Source organism: Ovis canadensis, chromosome 14 (genome assembly GCF_042477335.2).
Source record: "Ovis canadensis isolate MfBH-ARS-UI-01 breed Bighorn chromosome 14, ARS-UI_OviCan_v2, whole genome shotgun sequence".
Classification (NCBI taxonomy): domain Eukaryota; kingdom Metazoa; phylum Chordata; class Mammalia; order Artiodactyla; family Bovidae; genus Ovis; species Ovis canadensis.
Window position 1 is genome coordinate 24,455,786 of NC_091258.1, and position 15,720 is coordinate 24,471,505.

At 55.6% G+C, this 15,720-nt stretch overlaps 1 protein-coding gene across 9 annotated transcripts in view; it reads left to right on the top strand.

Moving 5' to 3' along the window:
* The first annotated feature begins 108 nt into the window (after positions 1 to 108).
* GSE1 (Gse1 coiled-coil protein) overlaps positions 109 to 15,720 on the top strand; it is a 391,542-nt gene continuing 375,930 nt past the window's right edge. For 7 of the 9 annotated variants that reach the window (XM_069549668.1, XM_069549672.1, XM_069549670.1 and 4 more), the window contains exon 1: positions 115 to 2,437. In XM_069549668.1, the coding sequence (XP_069405769.1) occupies positions 128 to 2,437 (2,310 nt within the window). In that variant the 5' untranslated portion in view covers positions 115 to 127. Of the gene's footprint in view, positions 2,438 to 15,720 lie in introns of all 9 variants that reach the window. The other 2 variants (XR_011248536.1, XR_011248535.1) reach the window with 2 other exon arrangements.

The window sequence follows — 15,720 nt, forward strand, 5'->3', positions numbered from 1 at the left end:
TGGAGCGCCCGTGCCCGCCGCCAAACTTTGCGGCGCGCACACATGCTCCAAGTTGGGCGCGGCGGCGGGCGGTGAGGGCCGCCCCGGGCGCGCGGGGGCCGGGGCGGGCGGGCGGCGCGGCGCGGCCATGAGCGGGCGGCCGGCGCCGGTCTCCCGCAAGCAGCGGCTTATGGCAGCCGTGGGCGAGCGGACGGCGGGCGGCGGCGGCGCGCCGCTCTCCTGCTTTATCTGTGGCGGCGGCATCGGGCGCGGCAAGGAGCTGAAGCTGCAGGTGAAGCAGCCGGCGGCGGTGGCGGGCGCGGGGGCCCCGGCGCAGCCCTTCTTCCCGTTCCTGCAGCAGCAGGAGCCCGCGCCCGGCGCGCGCGAGCTGTCCCCGGCCGACGGCTGCGTGCTGGTGTGCGCCGTTTGCCGCTGCTTCCTGGGCGAGCAGTGGGCCGCCTTCGAGCGCGCCCGCACGCCCGTGGACAAGCGCATGTACTGGCTCAAGCGTCCCCACCAGTGCGACGCGGGCGCGGGCGGGCGCCGCGGGGGCGCCGCGGCCCCTCGCGAGTGGAACGTCGCCTACGCGCTGGGCGGCGCGGACGACGAAGACGAAGGCGGCGGACCCGGGCCCCGCGCGGCTGCCGAGGAGCCTCGAGACTCGGAGCTGTCGGAGCTGTCTGACACTGACCCCCTCTCTGAGCCCGACCCGGCGGCGCGCGACGCCCCCAGTCCCCACCAGGATGGGGCGCCAGCTGCGCGCTCCGCCCCGGGGCCCGGGCCTCGCGGTGGCCGCTGCCTGGAGTGGAGGCCGGCGCTGGGACCTTCTCCAGGACAGGGTGCGGAGACCCCGGTGTCTGGGGATGTGGAAGAGGAGGGAGTCCCCTCAAAGCTCCGCCTGGATGGGGAGCCCAAGGCCGGCATCCGGCGCCGGCGGAAGGGCCCCGGGAGGCACTGGGTCCCAGAAGCCCGGGCCAGCGTCCTGAGGGGAGTTCAGGACCCTTGGCAAGGGCCTTCAGTCCAGGTGGCCCCTGCAGAGGGCACAAAAGGAGCTCCTTTGGGCAGGGTCGCCAAGACTCCTGAGAGCAGGCCACTGGGGGAGAGCCGTGGGGGCTACTGCATGTCTGAGGACAGTGACATCAACATCACCAGCGAGGAGGAGGACCGCAAGGAGCAGCCTCTCCCAGGACCCCGAGGCCCCAAAGACAAGGAAAATGGTAGTGGTTGTGCACCCCGGGTTCCCCCGGAGAGCCGGGCAGCACCACCAGAGGGCCTTTGCTGCTACATCTGTGGGTCAGCGCTGTCCCCAGCCTCGCAGCACCAGATCCACGTGCAGAAGCAGGAGAAGCTGGCCCAGGCCCCCTTCTTCCCCTTCCTATGGCTGCACAGCCCGCCTCCGGGGGCACAGCCCATCAGCGAAGGTGGTAGCACCCTGGTGTGCCCCTGCTGCTTCTCATCCCTCATGCAGCAATGGCAGAGCTTCGAACTGGCCAGTGTGCCTGTCCTGCAGCGGCTCTACGTGGTGCCCCTGAACAGCCACGCCCCAGGCATGGCCTCCAAGGGCAGGCGGCTCCTGAGGGAAGAAGGCCCACCCACCGGGTCCCTGCCGGAGGCCTGCTACCTCTGCGGGGAGGACTGCACCCAGGACGCCCGGGCCGTGGCCTCCAGGAGCCTCAACGGCAATGCCAGGGCCTCCATGCATTTCCCCTTCCTCAGCCTCCTGCCCTGCCCGCCCAATGCCCAGGGCCCCAACAAGCGCTGTGAAGTCCGCAGCTGCCCCAAGTGCTTCAGCGTCCTGGAGGATGTCTGGGCCCTATACCGAGCTTGCCAGAACGAGGAGCTCATCACCTCAGTGCAGGGCTTCCTGGGCAGGTACCACCAGGCCTTCTCTGCCTCGGACCCTACTCTCTCCGAGCCGCCTTTGTTGGCCCAGGGCAGCCCAGCATCGATCTGTTACATCTGTGGGGCTGAGCTGGGCCCCGGGAAGGAGTTCCAGCTCAACGTGAACCCGTCCAGCCGCTTGGGTGAGAAGGAGCCCTTCTTTCCCTTTCTCACCGTCTATCCACCCGCCCCGCGTGCCAGGCCGGCCGACGCCACCGGCCTGGTGGCCACCTGTGTGCTCTGCTACCATGACCTGCTGGGCCAGTGGCTGCAGCACGAGGCCCGCAGTGCCCACCATGCCGTCAGCCCCTGGTCTCGGCAGTACCGCGTGGAGACATTCGTGTGCTTCTTCTGCCAGCAGGAGAAGAAGCGGTGTCTCGGGCTGAAGGCCGTGCGGGTGGCCCGGCTGCCCTTGTTTCTCTACACCCTGCGAGCGAGCCACAGCCTGCTAGTGGATGACGGGCGGCAGCTGGTCATCGGTGCCTGCATAGAATGCGGGACCCTGGTGTGCGCTGGCCAGGGGCTCCCCCGCCAGGCACCCGTGGGCTGGAGCTCCCCAGTGGCAGCTGCGAGGAAGGTAAGCAGCCGTCTTCAGTCATCCTCTGAAACCCCAGCAGGGAAAGAAGAGATGTTTTCTATTCTGCCGGGGAGCAGTTTGCACTGATTCTGTGTGCTGTGTTCCAGCAGGAGGGGCCCTCTCGGGTCACCCTGCTATGCTAGCCGAGCTCAGAGGCCTGGGGCAGGCCAGAGGAGCTGGGGGGCCGAGTGGTCCTGTGGAAGAATAGGGCATTGCTGAAAGCAGCAGGCATGGGCCTGAACTTGAGTGTGTGTGCAGCGGAATCTATCAAACAGAGGAAGTTCGGGGCACGTCTGTCATCCGCCTGATAACATTGGTAATTAGTCCAGCCATGCGGGTCACTGAGAGGTCTCGTACTTACCCGGTTTGAAACACATCAGTAGTTCCTCTCTCTCTCTTGTTCCCACTAGGCTTAGCTTTTCCAGAATTTTCCACCCAAGTTCACACTTTTCCTTTGAGGCTCTCTGGTTGCTTAACAGCCAGTGAAGACAGATTTCCAGACATGGAGGTTTGGGGCCCGGGAGACAGTGGCCTAGACAGGCCTTTCTCCCGGTGGGAAGAGAGTCTTTCTTCTCTGCAAGTCAGCTGTGCCGGGGAGGGCGGGAAGCCTGGCATGCACCCTGTTTATAAGGCTCCTGCCTTCACGCTGCCTGCCCGGGAGGAGCCAGACGGGGTTCAGTTAATTTTGGATCCGGCTTTGCAGAGGCCAAAGCAGGAACTGCCCCTGGTGGGTCTGGGGAAGCAGACATCTGTGAGTTATGATCACCGTCATGGCTACCGGGGCCAGGAATCCTAGTTTCCACTGAAGCCAGTGGTGCTAGCTTGTCTAATCCGATGCCTGGAGTTGTGGCCACTGGCGAGGGGCTGGCGGAGGACATGTGAACAGGGAAGGGTGCCTTCACTTGTCCAGGGGTGGATGTCCATCTGCTTGAAAGCTTCCCGAGTCTGCCTGCCATACAGACAGACTGTGTGTGCGTGTGTGTGGGCCCCTGGGTTGCATGTTCACACTTGGTGGCTGAGTCTATAAAGTAGGTGCCTGGCCCTGACGTCTTCGTGCTCTGCCCAAGGTCCCTTCAGCGTCAGCATCCTCTTTGGGCTTAGTGCTTACTTTGGGGGCTTTGGTCTGGTTTGGGGCTTCTGTCTTTAGAATGTTTGGGGATGGCTTCTCACCTCCACTGTAGATGCTAAACTCTCCTGGTGGTGTGGGGCAGCCTCGCCCAGGGTCTGCTGCTGGGAATCTGACCTGCAGTTCCTGGAAGGGTTGGTCCGAGAAGAGCCCAGTCCAGCTTTGGAGCAGGACAAGATTGGGTTCCACTCCTGCCCTTTCTCTTGTTAACTGAGTGCCAGAGCGGACGCCTCTCATCCTCCCTGAGTACATGTCTTTAAACTGAGGAGTGGAAGTAAGCGTTACCTGCCTCGTGGGGCCCTGCTGCTGCTGCTACTGCTAAGGTGCTTCAGTCGTGTCTGACTCTGTGCAACCCCATAGATGGCAGCCCACGAATAGTGAGAATTAAATAAATCGGGGCATTTGATTGCCTCTGCAAAATCAAGTGCTTGGCATACAGTGGGACCCCTCATGTTCTCCCGGTGTGTTGGGACAGATTCTTCCAGGATGCAGGTGGCTTCTGCAGAATGGGTACAGATTTTCATCTTGGCACTGGGGGGCATGGGATCATCGGAGCTCTCCCCATGAGGCCCCTCAGATTGTTTTCTGCAGACCATCAAACTGCAATGAGTTTTCCCATGTTGGTTTGCTCACCTGTTGGGAGTTGCTGAAATGCCAGCTGGGGGCCTTAGCTGATAGAACTTAGGAAGCTAAAGAAGCTGCAGTTTCCAGTCCAGCTGGGATGTGGGGCGAGGAGTGTGGCCAGGTGTAGATGAAGACGCTAGCTGCAGTCTGCCCAGAAAGGGCCAGTGTGAATACGGCTAAAACATCACACTAACTTTTGCACCATTTCTAAAACAACTTATCTCATTTGCTTCTTGCCATGTCCATATGAGACCTTATTATTCCCTTTATAGAGATAAGTAAATGGAGACTCAGAGAAGTCAGATGGCCTCGTGAATATCACACAGCTGGTAGGTGGCCGAGGTGGGTCTTGAACCTAGATGTTTCTACCCCAATGTCCTGCTCCATCGAACTGTCTGGTGGAGGAAGAGCCTTGGAAGATGGGTGGGATTTGTTGGTGGGGGAGGATTCAGGAGAAGGGGAAATAAGGTTGGAGTGAACTAGAAGCCTTGAAATCAGGAAAAGAAGAAAGCGTTTAGAGTTGAAGATGCAGAGGGGCAATCAAAAGTAAAAGCAGGTTCGGAATGGGCTGGGCAGAGCTCCGCCTGGGGCTGGACTGTGGCAGCATCCCGGGTGGCAGGGGAGGCCACCGGGCCCCCATGAGGTGGGGCAGCAGTGTGGGGCTTAGGCTCTTCCAGACAGAGGGAGGGAGAAGCCGCCGCTCTGCCTCCAGGAGAGCCTGACTGACCGTCAGCAGACTGCAGGAAACACAGTCTCCCGTCCCCGCATTCACGCAGCAGATATTTATGGAGCGCCTCCTCTGAGCCAGCCGCTGTTCCAGGCCCTGGGCTCTGGTGGTGTCAGGGGAGAGGTCCAAAGTGTCCACAGAGAGGACAGCTTCCTGCAGAGCTGCGAGCACGGCAGAACGAGGCTACCAAGTGCCAGGGCGGGCACGGGGTGAGCACCCAGGGTCCCGGGGGCTGCAGGCAAGCCCAGGGGAGGTGTGGAGACCCCCATGCTCCTTTCCTGATTCCAGCTCTGGAGACTCTGGTGCTCACGTCCGTATTCCATGTCTCTCTTGAGGGCAGTTTGAGAATCTGGGGTGGGGCAAGTGGCTGGGGCATTGGAAAGTGGCTTCAGGGAAGCTGCTTAGCTGGGACAGTGTGTTCCAGAACCTGGTCTGTACCACCTGCTATGATGCCTCAGTTGTTTCCTGTATTTATTCATGACTAAATCAACTAGAAAGAAAACATGGAAGGAAGAAAGGAAGGGTGTCACTGGTACCTTCTGTTTAGATCGTGGCTTTTCTCACCAGCTGGCCCCCTCGCCCTGCAAAGCACTATGCTCTGTAGCCACTGTCTCTGAGCTGGCTGCTTGGATAGGGCTGTGTTGGGGGTGGGCTGGGGAGGCTGCAGCCCACCTTTTTGAGGGAGCTTGTCGGAGGAGGAGCCTCAGCACTGGGACCTTGGAAAGACCCTGGCTTGGCCTTAAGATAGATCTGGCTTCAATCTTCATTCTGCTGGGAGCTGGCTGTGTGACCTAGGGTAAGACTCTTGCCCTCTCTGCACCTCAGTTGCTGCCTCTGAGTAATAGAGATGCTTTTTCCTCTGAAAAGTTTGTGATGTGACAGCGGCTAACGGGCAGCAGAGGTATGGGTCTCATTCATTCCCTTCTTGTCCCTGAGCTGCTCCTAGCTCAGGGTGGGTCTCTCACTGGCACCCACGGGCTCTGGTGTCACAGCCTCTGCCCCCACTTTTCTGCTGAGGCAGGGAATGATTGTCCCTCTTGAGAGCTAGGAGGCACTGCTGGCTAGGCTGCAGAGATGGCATCTGAGGATGTAATAACCACGAAGGTCTAGAACGCTTCCCGAGTTCCAGCCCGTGCCAGACTTTACTGTTCTCACAGTCACTGGGTCCTCACAGCAACCCCGTTTAGGGAGGTACCGCTATCCTCATGTCATAGAGAAAAAAGCCAGTCCATAGAGGTCAAGGAGTTTGCCCAAGGCCATTCAGCTGGTGACGTTGAGGTCAGCACTGGACTGGGAGCCCGGCTTTGGAGTCTGTGCTCCTGACTTCTGTCCTCTCTGGGGCTCCAGCTGTAGGGGTGGCAGTGCCCTGGGTGAGGAGGCCTTAATAGTCCTTGTGCGTGCCCACCCCCCCCCCCCCCCGCCCCCAGCTTGAGCTAGCAGAGCAGCTGGGAGGCAGGAGCCAGCTTGCCTGGGCCAGAGGTCCTGAGAAGCCCCCACCAGCTGGCTCTGCTGCCAGCCCCCCCGACCCTGCACATTTTCCCACCCACTGAGAAGTGGTGCCTTTTGTCTTTACTGCTCCCAGCATTGCCCAGGTGTTCAGATTTCATCTGGGACCTCCTCCTGCTGCCAGGAGAAGTCTACTCCCGTCAAGGATGGGTTTGCCGCGTGATCAAGCACTTTCCTTGTGAGCCAGTTGGTGGCCAGGCCGCCCTTGCCTCTTCCCTCTGTCCGGGGAGTGTTCTGGGCAATGGAGTGTGCCGCTGTTTACCTAACCACACCTCGGCCTTCTCCGAGGGGACAACCGCCCAGCCCCCCTGAGCCCGGCCTCCCAGCCTGGAACAGGTGTTGCCGCTGGGCTGCCTTTCTTTCCTCCACGCTGACATCTGAGGCCTGCAGAGAGCGTCTGTCATCACTCGCCTGTCAGGACCGCGCGCACATCTGTTTCCCGTGTTCCCTGCTCTCTGCGCCCACTCGGCTCCTTGCTCTTCAGGGAGGGCCTGGCAGCCCCTCCTCCCAGGTCCAGGCTTGAGGGGCACCTGGACAAGGTGATTGGATGGAGGAGCCTTCCAGAAGGTGCCAGGAGAGGCTGCCAGCTGGGCTGACACTGGCACCCTGTCCCTGGCAGCTGCTGCTAAGTGACTGGGCTTGGCCTTTCCCAAGCTCTGACCACCTCCTCCGAGGGGAGGTCTCTGCTTTTCTTGGCGAGTTGGGAGCCATCTGCTCAGTTGAGTAAACTTTCCAGATGCGCCTCATCTTAACCCTGGAGGTGATTGGAGACAACTGGGATGGCCAAAGGTCTTCAAAACTCAGCCTCCCTGGAGACAGGGAAGGGGCCGGGGCAGGGCTGGAGGGGTAGCTTGCCTAGAGCTTTTTGGCCCCTTCTCTGCCTAGATCTCTCTGGATCTGACCCCTGGGAGGTTAACTCTCCTGTGCCTGTCTTCTGAGCAATTGAAGGTTCTGGCCTCATTGGCACATTTTCTTGGCTGAGGAAGAGCCCACATCTGGATTTCAGGTCCATCTTCTGTCCCTTGTCTGTGTCCCTGCAGGGACTGTGCAGAGGGATGGTACTTTTGCCCTCTGGGAAGAACATTTAGGACCTTGGCTTCCATTTGCCACTTGGCCCCAGAGGGAGCCCCGCGAGGGTGGTGATGGAAGGAGCTTGTGCACACCATGTGGCCTGTGCTCATTTCCCTGGCTGGTCCTCAGGGGTCACAAGTAGTTTGCCTGCCACACGTGGAATCTGACCTGTGGTATCTATTAATTTTTTTTCTTTTTCCTCCAGCATTATCAAGCTATAAATGACATACAGCATGATATAGTTTTAAGGTATATGCAGAGTATTGATTAGATACATGTATCTATTGCAAAATGACCCCCCTTCCACCCCATAGTTGCCATTCCTTTTTGGTGGTGAACCCATCAAAGATCTGTTCTCTAACAGCATTTGAGTGTGTGATACAGCGTTGTAGCTGTAATCCTCGGTTAGATCCCCAGACTTGTTAACCTGTGGCTGGAAGTTCGGTGTTTACCCGTTCATGGGATCTAGGTTTTAAATTTGGTATGTCATTCTGTGGCCCCAAAACACCGTGATGTTCTGTGCTGGGGAGGAAAACGTGTTAGGGTCAGAAAACCCTCATGGATCATCAGTTTTCAGGCAGCATTATATCAGGTGGACCAACAAGCCCCACAGCCTAAGGCCACTTTCGCGGGTTTATTTTTTCCAGTGAGGAAGCTGCGGTGCCTGATGGGTGAGGTGGAGTTCATCTCAGAGGACGGCAGGGGCCAGTCAGGTGGGCTTCGCCGGGGAGTCAAGACTGTGGGCTGACTCTTGTTTTTGTTTTGTTTTTACATTGAGATCTGATTCACACACTACAAGACTCACTCTTTTAAAGTATACAGTTCAGTGGCTTTTAGTGTTTTTACAGGGTTGTGCAGCTGTCTCCACTGTCTAGTCCAGAACATTCCTGCCTCCCCCCAGAAGAAACCCCTTCCTTATTAGTGGTCACCTCCCATCCCCGGGCCCTGGCAGCCACAAATCTCCTGTCTGTGGATGCACATATTCTACATTTTGTAGAAATGGAACCGCACGAGATGTAGTCATTTGTGCTTGGCTTCTGTCATTTTGCATGTTTTTAAGATTCACCCACATTGTAGCATGAATCAGTACTGCAGCCCTTTTAATGGCTGAATAATATTCCACCACATGGATAAAGCACATTTGGTTTATCAGTGGATGAACATTTGGGCTGTTTCTGCCTTTTGACTATACACTGTGAACATTTGTGTACAGGCTTTTGTGTGGATCTGTTTTCTCTTGGGCAGGTAACCCAGAGTGGAATTGCTGGGTCTCCTGGTAATTCCACATTGACTCTTTCAGTTCTCTTTTCCTTTAGGGGCTTTAGGCAACCAAATTACATGATATGACTTAGGCTTGAGAAAGTCACATTTGTTACTCCTTGAAGCTGTGTTCTGTCAACTCGCTGACCACTGTCACACCTCCATAGGTGATCTCCACCATGGAGTTTGTTTGGAGCTGGGAATTGGTCTTCTCCCTGGAATAAGAGAAGTTTTCTTGAGAACATGTTGCACTTGCTCGTGGGGTTTTTTCACTTGCTCCAGCTATACCCCTGGAAATTAGAAGCCCAGATTCTGGCCCCAGAATTCAGTGGCCTTGGCTCAGACCCTCTACCTATCTGGGTCTCAGTTTTCCCCTCTGTGCAATGGGAGCAGATGGTAAAGACTAGAAGCTGAGCCCCTTGGCTCCTGTGCAGCTGTCAGGCTCTCATCTCTCTGCACCTGTTGCCAGGAGTGGCACTGGGCAGTCGAGAGAGGAGATCCTCGAGGCTGAGCTTTAGCTTGGCCTGTGAGTCCAGTGGCTCTGAAGTTCTCTGCCCCTCACTGGCCGCCCCAGCTGCTTGCTGCCCGACCTATTTGGTGTGGAACCCTGAATGAAATTGATTGCTGGATTGGATTTCCTTCCAGAGGTGCCAGCAACCTTGAATGGATGACACAAAGGTCACAGTTGGTATTTGGCTCAGCTGAGCCAGGCAGGCATGCTGGGGCCCTGGGCAGGAACCGCCACCTCTTGAAGCTATTTCTACCTGCAGAGTATGAGTGAAGTGGGGAGAGGAGGCAGTCCAGGATCCAAGGAGGACCCCTCAAAGGTCAGAGCCCCCCAAGGTCACTTTGTCCTGCCCACCTATTAGTATCAATTGTTGGCAGAGCCAATGCCAAGGAAGATCACTGAGGGGGTTCTGTCCACCCCCGGTCCTGACACAGGCATCGTGAGGTCTCAGGACATGATGATGGCGACAATGATGCTGCAGCAGATGACAGTGATCTGATGGCGCGCACTCTGTGCCAGCCACTGCACTCCTCCACAGACTGCCTGTTCCTCCTCTGACCACAGAGGGTGGCGTGCACTGCCCCCTGGAAAGGTGGCATGAGTTCCTTTTCTCAAATGGGGAGACCAGGGCTCCTGACCTTGAAAGTTTTGGATTACATGGCAGAACCAGGATGTGAGAGAATGGGTGGTCTAACAAATGGGTTCTCCCCATGCCCAGGCGTGAGTGGCACTCATGGGAGAGGGTGTGGGGCTGGCAGGAGCCCACCCTGATGGAGCCACAGGAGAGGCTGCCCTTGGACTCCTGCACCAGCTCCCTGAGGGGGCCAGCGGGGGAGGCGTCAGAGCATTGGCACACTGCAGCCGTGTTTTATAAGCCTTCCCAGACCCGTAAACCTCAGCTGGCTTTCAGACGAGGGTTCACAGATGGGGATTAAGAGGTTTGTGTGGGTTCTGCCGCCGGGAGGGACGGAGACAGGTGGGAGGCAGGCATGGCTTTGCAGACTCCCAGACGCTGCAGCCCCAGGTCAGGAGGCTCAGGGGTCCTGTGTTCACAGCCGTCGGTCCAAGACACGGGAGGCGTGCAGGAACCTTTCAGGCCTCTGAGGCTTAGATGGCCTGAGAGGGTGGCCTTGCATGGGCGTAGGTGCCAGCTGTTTTAATCCTGAATCCTTTGACGGCAGGATCTCTCCCCAGACCCTTTTCCTTCCGGAGTGTCTTGCTCAGATGTATTCTGTTCTTTCTTTTGTGTGACTGTGCGATGCCCCGGGGCCATCGGATGAGGCGGCTTGAAATGTTTTGAGCAGTCCCTGCATCACCAGCCCTCCACACCCAGAACCTTGGATGCTGAGGGCCCCAGTGCCAGGAAAGAAAGATGAGGTTGGGCAGCCCCACTGTGCCCGCTCCCCTGGGTCTTGGTGGGGAGGGGGTGGTGCCATACTGAAAACAAGGCTTCTGTCTTGTGTCAGAGCTGAGGCTCCTTGGGCACACACACACCCCGGTCCAGAGTAGGGCAGCCCTCCACCCTGGTCTGGGCACAGCTTGGTCTGACTGCACTCACCCAGCCCCCCTCTTGCAGAGGAAAAGACTGCTTCTTTTGCCCCTCACCTTCCTCTTGTGAAGCTGTACTTTCTTTGCTTTTCAAAACTGTGAGGAAAGTGGGCTCTGGCTCTAGTGACTCCTGCCATGGAGTGGCCGGAGTCCTGGTTAGCAGGCAAAACCTGGACCTCACTCACCTGTCACTCACCAGGTGATGGGGAAGCACCAGGTTTTCTCTGAGGTGAGAGCTGGCTTTGGGGCAGGTCCTGAGGAGGGTGGGCATGGGAGGGAGCCTGGAGACCCTGACCTGGAGGATGGCCAGTTGTGGGGGCATGAGAGGATAGACCCTTTCCCCCCACAGCCCCCCGCCCACTGACTGGGCACACCCTGACACACTCACCTCTCACACCCACTCTTTTTGCACACATACACTCACACGAGTGCATGCTGTCTTGTATGAACAACACATACACATTCCCACATCACATTCTCTGAGAGGTCTTAATATCTGTCGCAATTTTTAATGTCTTTTTTTCCCCTTAGTTTTGTCAAATTTTGCTTCATGTATTTTGAGGCTCCTGCACATTTATGGTTTTTTTCGTCTTTCTGATGAATTGGCCTTCTTATCACAGATACGTGTCCGTCTGTCTCTGGAAAGATCTGTGTCTTGAAGTCTGGAATCATCTCCATCTGAAAATCAAGGCCTATGAAATCCAGAGAGGGAAAGGGACTTTCCCATGGCCACATCGCTGTCCGTGTTAAGGGCAGGATTCACTTCTCTCTGTGCAGCTCCTAAGGTTTCTCCACCCCAACGGCGGCTTTGAGGCAGGGGGTCTGAAAGAAGCCCCATTCTGATACCTTTCTGGGCGCCTGCCTTTTGCTTTCATGACTGTCAGGTGGCCAGAACTGTGTCCCCGCCCGCCCTCAGTAGAGGACCCCCAGGAGCCCCAGAGGTCGGCCTCCACTGGAGCCGAGCATCTGGCTTGCAGCCTGCGGAGCTCAGCTGAGCATGCTTGGAACACCCTCTGGAAATTTCTGGCCAAACTCTGCTCTGCAGCTCCTGACCCTCCCTACTCCGTTTGGTGAGATTGTTCTGAGCGGGTTGGGCAGGCCTTCCCAGGCTCACATGTAGAATTTTTCCAGGTGGCAGGAGAATGCCCCCCTTGCTGGCTTCTCTGGTCTGTGTATCCCTTTTGGAGCTTGTGCCAAATCCACTTCCTGGTGGCTTGACCCCAGCTAGGCCCGCGGTCTGGAGCTCCTCAGGGGCTCTGTGCTGTCTGTCTGAAACTCAGGCCACCCACCAGAGGGGCCGAGTCAGCCCAACCAGACCTGCTCCTGTGTCCTGGAGGAGAGCTGCCTCCACCTCCCTCGGGCATCCTGGGAAACCCTGGGACCCACAGGGGGCTTGGGAGTGGTGTTGTTAGGAGATTTTGTGGGGAGAATTGATGCAGTAAGGGGACATGTTTGCCTTAAAGCTGTAAATAAGGGAGCGTAAGTGAGGTGTGGGGTTGGTTCCCTCAGCAGTATTTCACTGAGCCCTGACAAGGCCCTAGATGCTACGCTCAGAGTTCAGGACTATGACTGTGCCAGGTGGAGGCTGTGAACGCTGTCATTTATCTAATGCTAGACATGGTCTGTCCTTGTAAAACACATGATTGTTTTACATACTACTGGGTGAGAAAGTGCTGTTCATGAAACCGACACCCTATCCATTATAAGGTTCATCCTGATTTCAGAAGTTTAAAATGTGAAATAGTCTGAGTCCTCAAATCAGTGAGATGCAGTGAAGTGAATGAGGATGATGGTGATAAGGAAACAGCAGCGGCAGCTGCCATGTGTTAGATGCTCATAAGACATTGTCTTACTGGCCCTAGTGACTAGGATTCTTGGGGGTGAATGAGGGAAGTTGGCACCTGTCTTTCTGGCTGGGCCCCTTGGGGTGACTTTGCAGAGCCTGCTTAAGGTCCCACTGAGCCCAGATAGGGCCATGGTTGGGGCTGCCACAGCAAAATGGCTACACTGGGCACCACGGAGGAGCAGTCAGCCTTGAAAGGCCCCTCGCCTATGTCACCTCCAGGTCCAGGCCAGGCAACAGGGAGCGGCCCAGCTGGCAGGCTGGCCCTGCAGCGTTCTGGTGCCCGGGGCTCTGTGCCCCAGGGGGAGTGATGGGATCCCTTGTGATTCTGGCTGCAGTGGCACTGGGGCCTTAATTAGGTGTAACAGCCTCAGCAGAAACTGGCAGCTGCGTGTTCAGGGGCCCCGACTGGTGGGAGCGGCAGGAACAGGGCTGCCACTGATGCCCCCCATGCCCCCACCACCCTACTGGGGGCAGCTTCAGGCCAGACCAAGGTCCTGTGGAGGGTTCAAGGTCCCTGTCAGGACCCTGCAAGCATAGAAGCCTTTCTGCTCTGGGGAGAGATACAAGACACTAAGAACTTGGTTCCAGACTTTTCCTGTTAGGATGCCCGCCTCTACGCAGTGTCACTTAGCTCTCCCAGCTGTCCATGAAAGGGGGGATGGAATCATGGCTCTAGGCAAGGCCATGTTGGTTGCTCTCCAAGGGCAGATGGTGTGGTTTGGCCAAGGGTATTCTGAAGTCAGACCTCACGACCCACCCCTGCCACCCATGTCGTCCTCAGCCTTACTTCACGGCTCTGAGCCCCAGGCTTCTCATCCATACACAAGGACAATCTTATGTCCTCCCTTATGGGGGCATGAGGCAGTCTGAAGCCCTTGGTGAGAGCCTGGCAAGCCATCAAGACCCCAGCAATGTTTGCTGTGGTTACTCGGGGCAGAGGAAGGAAGGGGGTTTGAAGAATCTGAAACTCCACTTGGAGGGGGTTGGAAAGCCTGGAAGTAGCCCAAGGCACCTGGGGTCTGAGCTCCCGACATTCCCCTCCCTGGGCTCCCAGCACTCATCTGAGAAGTGAAGGGAGCATTTGGGTGATTATCCCTCACGTGACCTCTGGCCCTGAGAAGAGCCACGCTGGTACTTGGTGCAGTTAGCAGATGTGTGTCACCTGACTGCTTGTCTGTGGGCCTGTTTCCTCATCTGTATATGGGAATTATTGTAGTGTGTGTGTGTCATAGAGCTCGGTACATAGTACGTGTTCAATAAATATTGGCTCTTACTGTTTTTAAAAAATGCTGTTGAAGTTTAGTTGATTTGCAATGTTATATTCATTTCTGCTATACACAAAGTGATTTGGTTACACATATTTTCTTTTTTCATATTCTTTTCCTTATGATTTATCACAAGGTATGTTTTTTAAGATTTATGTGTGTGTTTGTGTACCATTTTTAAAGTCTTTATTGAGTTTGGTATAACACTGCTTCTGTTGTTTGTATTCTGCTTTTCTTTGGCCATAAGGCTTGTGGGATCTTAGCTCCCCAACCAAGAACCAGTCGAACCCCGCCTCCCGCCCCGTGCTGGAGGCAGAATCTCACCTGCTGCGCTGCCAGGGAAGCCCCATCACAGGATGCTGAACATAGCTCCCTGTGCTGCGCAGTGGACCCTTGTTGATCCATCCTGCGTGTGATAGTTGCATCCACTCACCCCACACTCCACCCTGCCCCCACCCCTCTCCCCCTTGGCACCCACAAGTCTTTTCTCTGTGGGTCTGTTTCTGTTTCATAGATAAGTTCATTTGTGCTGCATTTTAGATTCCGCATGTAAGTGATATTATGTGCCCTTTGTCTTTCTGACTTACTTAGTAATGATAATCTCTGGTTGTATCTGTGTTGTTGCAAGTGAATTTTAGCTGTTTTTCTGACTGAGAAGCATTCCACTGTGTGTATGGACCACATCTTCTTTACCCATTCCTCTCTCAGTGGACGTTTAGGTTGTTTCCATGTCTGGTCCATTGTGAATCATGCTGCTATGAACATTGGGGCACATGTATCTTTTCAAATAATAGTTTTGTCTGGATATTTGCCTAGGTTCTCAATATTTTTGCTGTTTGTCATTTAGTTTTCCTCTCTAGTTCTCATCATTCTGGAGAGCTGACCCATAGATCTCAAAAACACAGAGATCTAAAGTCCATTAGTCAGATGAAATGAACCAGGAGGGGCACCTTTTGGATCAGGCCATGAGGACGAGGGACGTCTTAGAGGCAGGAGTTTGGGGAGCTCACAAAGACCCCTCGTTCTCAACGCTGCATCCCCACTCCTACAGACAGACTTCTTAACCTCAAAAGCAGAATCTGGGGCACACATGCATTTTTCCGGGGAGAGGACATCAGTGGCTTTTGTTAGACTCTCAAAAGGGTGTGTGACCCCCCCCCAAAGGTAGAGAGCCACTGTTAGCATTTGCATACACTCACAGCATGATGCATGTGGGCTGACTTCTCACTATTCCTTGAAACCATCTGACTTGTTCCCACCATCGTATCTTGATATATGCTCTTTCACTTTTCTGCCTATTTTCCCACTCCCGGAAGCCTTCTGTGCTAACTTCTACCAGCTGAAGTCTTCCCCCGCTCCCCTAAGGGCCTAGGCCCTTGTCTGTATGCAATTTTCCCCTACTTGGTAATAATTAATCACTTCATTATGTGTGGCTTCATGTTGTCTTCTAGTTGCTTCACATCTGTAAGCCCTGTCTCTCTAACTAGATGGAAATAGCTAAAATTGGAATTTTTATCCTTGAACTCTCCATTGGTTTTTCTATTGTGCATTGTACATGGCAGATCCTTGCCAGCTGGGAGAATGGCATTCCTAAAGAGCTCCATAATTTGCAAAACCACAGTTGGCAAAACAAGGTCTCAGAGAAAATAGGTTAGGGAGAAAACAGTGAAGATAACATTAAGTATCTGTTTTTAAAAATCATAGTAAATAAAATTTCTAGGAGACAGCGAGTCAAAACACACCAACTTCGTGTACTTTTAAAACCCTATTCCACGAGGTAGGCTTTTCCTGAGTTTCTTTCT